This window comes from Lactuca serriola, chromosome 5 (genome assembly GCF_051521515.1).
Source record: "Lactuca serriola cultivar US96UC23 chromosome 5, Lser_US96UC23_V15, whole genome shotgun sequence".
Taxonomy (NCBI): Eukaryota; Viridiplantae; Streptophyta; class Magnoliopsida; order Asterales; family Asteraceae; genus Lactuca; species Lactuca serriola.
Genome location: NC_136412.1, coordinates 351,768,961 through 351,775,233, shown reverse-complemented (window position 1 = coordinate 351,775,233; position 6,273 = coordinate 351,768,961). Strand labels below are relative to the sequence as shown.

The window sequence follows — 6,273 nt, the reverse complement described above, 5'->3', positions numbered from 1 at the left end:
ACTCAAACGCATCCTGCTGTGATTCACCGGTCAACCCGACTATTTCGTAGAATGTGCAGGATATGAATCGAGTAATTGCTTCTTCTTTCTTCATTATATTTCAATTTGTTTGTTTGTTGGGATTTTAATGCTAACATATTTCATTTATTATATGTCTGGCGCAAAAGGAAGTTTAAGGGCATTTATGCATTTCTCACTCATAATTGATTGAATTTCCAAGCAGACATAACGGAAGAATGAAGTGAAAGACTCGATAGAAGTCGATGACATAGCATGGCAAGATATCTCATGCCTAAAGACGATCTGATGCAATTCATAACCCATAATAGCAACGTGCTTCCATTTTTTACATAAGCTATCAATGTATTGTCCATGATACCATTGTATTTGCATTTGTTCACACCTAACATAAACTATTAATGATTGTAAAATCTACTTCTACTTTATTTCATTTTTAAGCATCATACTTTTAGAGTTAACCAATTATAGTGTCCTGCTTTCGTGACCCACCAAACATGTAAAGAAAAAACCCGATCCGTGCAACGCATGAGTCTCTTCACTAGTTTACATTATTTGTGACTTGTGAGGTCGTGTCTTCTTTGCTATGCTTTAGACAATTTTGCTGCTAGAGAGTTTGGTTAACTATCAAATGGATTTTACTGGTATATAGAGGAAATTTTACAATTCATGTCACAAAATGCAATGCTATTGCTGATCAAAAAATAAAAAATTCTATTATAGTTAATAGGACTTTGAGATTGACTTTTGAGAAGAACGGTGTACATGTTTATCAATAGCGTTGGTCATAATATTATGGATACTTGATAGGTGTGACCATTCTATAACTAATATATACATTTTTATCAGAATATGTAACTACGTAATTTTTACGATTTAAATAGACATGACAGAGTTTGTTTTCAAAACTTTATTATTTAGAAATCCATTTTCTTATTCAAAATAATACTATATCTACGTATTTTAATAAATTCTAGCTTATTACGAAATTGATAAAAATAATGAACTTACAGTTACATATATGTAGATAGCTCATCAAACCCTTTCATAATTACTTTTTTAATCATCCTTTCGTTCCTTAATCTTGACCGGATACCCACCTTTCATTTTGGAGGTCAAAGCCGCCACAAAAACTGGCTCACCACCATCATCCACCGCAGGAACCACCATAAACTGCCGTAAAACGCCTGCCACCACTCGCTTCATCTGCAAAAACGCCATATCCTTCCCCAGACAAATCCTCGGACCCGCCTGAAACACTGGATACACATACGGATCCCTCGCCCTAAACTTCATCTTCTCCGCTGTATCATCCTTCTCCAACCATCTCTCCGGTTGGAATTCCGTCCAATTTTCCCCCCAAATACTTTCCATTCTTCCCATTGCATACGGATGATAACTCACCATCATACCTTTCTTCACGACGGTCCCGTCCGGCAAAACGTCGTCGGCGTTCGCCAGCTTCGAGTCCACCGGAACCGGCGGGTAGAGCCTCATGCTTTCACAGAGACTAGCATGAGTGTAAACCATATCCTTCACTTCATCGTAAATGGGGGAATCTGATTTCTCTTTGACTTCTTTCACAACTTCATTTTCGATCGCCGGGTTCTTGTAAAGTAACCAGAAGAACCACGTCAAAGCCGCCGAGGTTGTGTCTCTTCCGGCGAGTATGAAGCTGATTACAATATCCGTTACAAGGTTCTCATCCAAATGACCCGAGTTCAGAAATCGTGATAACAAATCAACGGGTTCGGTCGTGAGTTCTTGTTTCTTTTCGTTCAATATTTTCGTGGTGAACCGACGAATCTCGGCAACTGCTTCTTTAAGTCGTTTCTCCGATCCGATGTTTAAAAACCTTTTGAACTTCCAAAACAATGGCGTAATCGTACGGAATCTCTCACTGCTAATACGAACAGCGTCTTCGAAAGCAACTGCAAATTTAGCTTTTGGCAGCGACGGGGTTAAGTAAGCAGGATCATACCCAAAGGCGATTCTGCAAATATTATCAAGCGCAAATCTTTGAAGAATGTCTTGGAGATCAAGAACAGTATCATTAGCAGCAGCGGTGGTTAATATTGGGATTAAACGTTTGTTGAGTTCATCATCGACCACATGTTCGACGAAATGGCGAAGGGACTTTGTGTTAAATTCATGGCTGGAAAGCTGTCTCTGGAACTTCCATTCGTCCCCATCGACGTTAAAGATTCCATCTCCGAGCAGATCGAAGAGAGTTGACCGGAAAATATCGCCTTTTTGGTATGTTGAGAATTTAGTCTTGAGGATATGCTGAACGTTTGCGGGGTTTCCGGTGAGCACACGTTTTTGACCGAAAGGACGGCGGACCACGAAGGTGAAGCTGGGGGAGTTGTGGATAGCGTCGGAGGTCCACTGTGTAAGACGGTGGCTATTGGCGTAGATGGAGAGATAATTGCCGATTAAGGGGTATGATTTGGGTTGTGAGTTTTCATCGGAATTGGTAAGAAGTAGTTTGAAGAAGATGAAAAGAAAGGGAAGAAGAAAGTAAAAGAGAAGTGACGCTTCGAACATTGTTGTTCAGTTTTACCACAATTTAATGATCGAATGAAACATTGTTAAGGTTCGATATCTATTTATAGTAATTTATTAATTTCGTATGTCAATCTTATCTCTACGGGACATCGATCTCAAAGAAGAACGCAACATTGGATACTATTTGTAAATTTGAAATAAATGAAAATTATTAGAAAAAGTAAATAAACATAAATAAATTAAAATTATATGTTTGGTTGTGAGACCCGTATACTAAACAGATTAATTATAACAAAATGTTAAATACGAAGGTTTAAACTTAATTTATTAGAAATTGAAATTGAAATTTGATATTTTGGTCTTTGGATGGGTAGGAGGGAAGCACGCGTGTGTGGATCTTATCGGGGTCTCTTCTTTCGTCGGTTTGAGGAGTGAAGGGTTTCACAGCAGGGCATGCCGTTTTGAAAGTCGTTGTGTGCAAAATGGCAAAGCACGAAAATGCATGTATAGAAAATCAACATGTGTTTGTACCTTTTGTATTTGACACATTTGGTTCTCTCGCACCAGAGGCGGTAAAGCTCATCAACAGAGTCCAACGGGTCATGCACTCTAATGTCATATCTCCTAGATCTACAGATATTTTCAAAAGAATTAGTTTTGTCATCCAGAAAGGGCTACCAGCACAGCTTGTTGCCCGTTTGTCTTCCATCGATATGTATTAAACTATATTATGTTTATTAAAAGATACAATACTTTGTTAATTTATGGAAACTAAAATTAATGATATACTGGAAATTAAAAGTGAAGTAAATGACAAGTGACAAATGGAAAATATATATCTCTAAATTACCACAAATTGATATTTGGCAAATTGAAGAAAATAATGACATATGTTTACTAGGAAAGATTTGTTGTTTCAAAAAAAAAATATGGGTTTGATGTATTGAAGAATACTTCTTTCTTATTTATTTATTTATTACTATTATTTTTTTATCAAACCAAAGACCTGGACAGAGGAGAAATAATACTTTTTTACCTTTCAAATAGTATTATATATATATATATATATATATATATATATATATATATATATATATATATATATATATATATATATATATGTTCAGGTTCATTTGAGACTATTCTAATTTTGTGAGACCGTGAAATCAAATCTAAAAATAATTTTAAAATGCAAAATAAATAGAAAAATCCAAAAATTCTTTTTTTAATATTATTTTCGGAACTTGAATTAACTAAAAAAAATAAAAAAAAATTTAAAAATTAAAAAAAATATATCTCGTTTTTTTTTTTTTTTTTGAAAAATAAGTGAAATATTCTAATAGAATATTACACTGTACATATTTTAAAAAAAAAATTAAAATGCAAAATAAATGGAAAAATCTAAAAATTCTTTTTTTAAATATTATTTTCGGAACTTGAATTAACTAAGAAAAATAAAAAAAATCTCGTTTTTTTTTAAATATGTAAGATGTTCTAATAATTACAGGGAAAATGACTTGTAAGGGTAATGATGTTTTACCCGTGTTCAAATTATACCATTCATGTTTTTTTTAACAAAAAATACCATTAAAATGTGTTTCTTGTATATATGTTACCATTGGTAACCGGATACAATAGGTATCCCGATATTTTTTTATTTAAAATAAAAAAAAAATGATTATGTGGAAATTACGTGGCTTTACCCCTCCTTCAATTAAACACCATCACCCTCAATTAAACACCCTCAAAGGCACGATTTCTTCTTCACTCTTCAAGACTGTTGCAGGCTTTCTCACATCCATGGCTTCCTCCTGTACGTACAACTCCAACACCAGATCGAAGAAACCCAAGTCAAAATCGAAACTTGATTTTGCAAATCCCTGTTATTGTGGCTACCCTTCTCGTATCTGGACTTCAACGACCAAAGATAATCCTGGAAAAGAGTTTAGGGTTTGCCCTAATTCAACGGTATACCGGGTTTAATCTATATGTAGTAAGGTATTTTCAATAATTTTCGTATATTTGTTTTAGGATAACCCAGAAATTAAATGCAAATTCTGGGAATGGGTTAATGAAGAAGATACATTCAACAAGAAGAAAAGAGATGAAGTGGGAGCACAATCCTGTGAAGTGAGGGCACAATCTTGTGAAGTGAGGATTGCAATTATGGACCATGATTTCAATATTTACAAAAAGAAGACAGATGAAGAATTTGATAAGATAATTAGGAAAATTAGCAGTCTCAAAACATATGTAATTGTGTTGTTTATGTTGTTTGTAGTATCACTTTTAAGGGCATAAATGTCAAATTGTAATTGGATATTATGGTTGTTTTGCTGAATATGATTGAATGAACATGTTTTGTTGTTGCTAAATTGACTGATGTACATTCTTAAGTTTGAATATGATTTAATCTTAAGTACAAGCAACATTGAATGAGCATTCATGCATTGTCTTGTAAGGGTAATAATGTGCAGAATTTTACCCCTGTACAAACAACTTTGCAGAATTTTACCCCTTAATGTGCAGAAGGGCATAATGGTCAAAATGAAGGAATCCTAAGAGCATAATGGTCAAAAAGAATCTTATGTAAAAGCAACTTTGCAAACAACTTTGCAGAATCTTATGTTTGAATATGATTTAATGTGAAGAATGGTAAAAAATAATATGAAGGGCATAATGGTCAAAAAGAAGGAATCCTATGTAAAAGCAACATTGAACGATGTAGATTATATTTAAAGGGTAATAACAAACAAAAGCACAGTTTTTAATGTGCATATTTACATCAAAAGACAAGCATAGTTTTTAGCAAAAGACAAAAGCATAGTAATTTCTGCCCTAAGCAAACAAAAGCACAATTTTTAATGTGCAGATTTACATCAAATGGAATTATTCAAATGTAACAAGTTTATTCACACTTAAACCACATCCATCCTTGGTGATGACAACCCTCCTTAATGCCACTTCAGTGATCCTCTCTGAGTATTTCCTTTTCCTCTTCAATGGTTGTGCTACTTGTTCAACTTCAACAACAAGTTGTGCAGCAAGTTTGTCAACATCTTCAATTACAGGTTCAACAACAATTTGTTCCAATTCAGGCTCAACAACAGGTTCATGAACTTGTTCCTGATCAGGTTCAACAACAGCTTCAACAGCAGCTTCAACAACTTGTTCATCAACTTGTCCCTGATCAGGTTCATCAACATCTTCAGCCAGCTCTTCAATCTCAGATTCAGACTCAGATTCATACTCATCTTCAACTTCAGCCATCTCTTCAATCTCAAATTCAGACTCATCCTCAACATCAGGAACATGTTTACCCTTCTTCTTTTTGGCTTTAGTACTTGGTCCTACATTTAAATTTATAATGCATTAATAGATAATACTTATATTTTTTTGTAAATAAATGATACTTGATATGAAAAAAAAACTTCTTTGGACAGTGGACATCTTATTTTGTTGTGTCCTAGTTCTCTACAGATGTTGCATTTTGTAATAGCCCCTTTCTTGCTAATAGTATGTCGACCTTCTTTTTCTGAAGCAGCCTTCTTCCTGTTGACTTTAGGTCTGCCAGGTAATCTTCTACGTTTCGGGGGCAACATAGGTTGACCTTCCCAAGATGGCCACATTTCACTTCCATTTAAAGGATTAATTTTATACTTATAGCAATTTCCAAACATTTATGTTGTGAACCAAGTTGCCACATAGTCTTCCACATTCTCATTTAGATAACTAATAGCAGCCATG

At 34.4% G+C, this 6,273-nt stretch overlaps 1 protein-coding gene across 1 annotated transcript; it reads right to left on the bottom strand.

Moving 5' to 3' along the window:
* Window positions 1-979: 979 nt before the first annotated feature.
* Window positions 980-2,614, bottom strand: LOC145055572 (cytochrome P450 94A1-like). The gene has a single exon (XM_079003934.1). It carries the CDS (start codon window positions 2,563-2,565, stop codon window positions 1,078-1,080), a length of 1,488 nt encoding a protein of 495 aa, XP_078860060.1. The 5' UTR covers window positions 2,566-2,614; the 3' UTR covers window positions 980-1,077.
* Window positions 2,615-6,273: the final 3,659 nt, after the last annotated feature.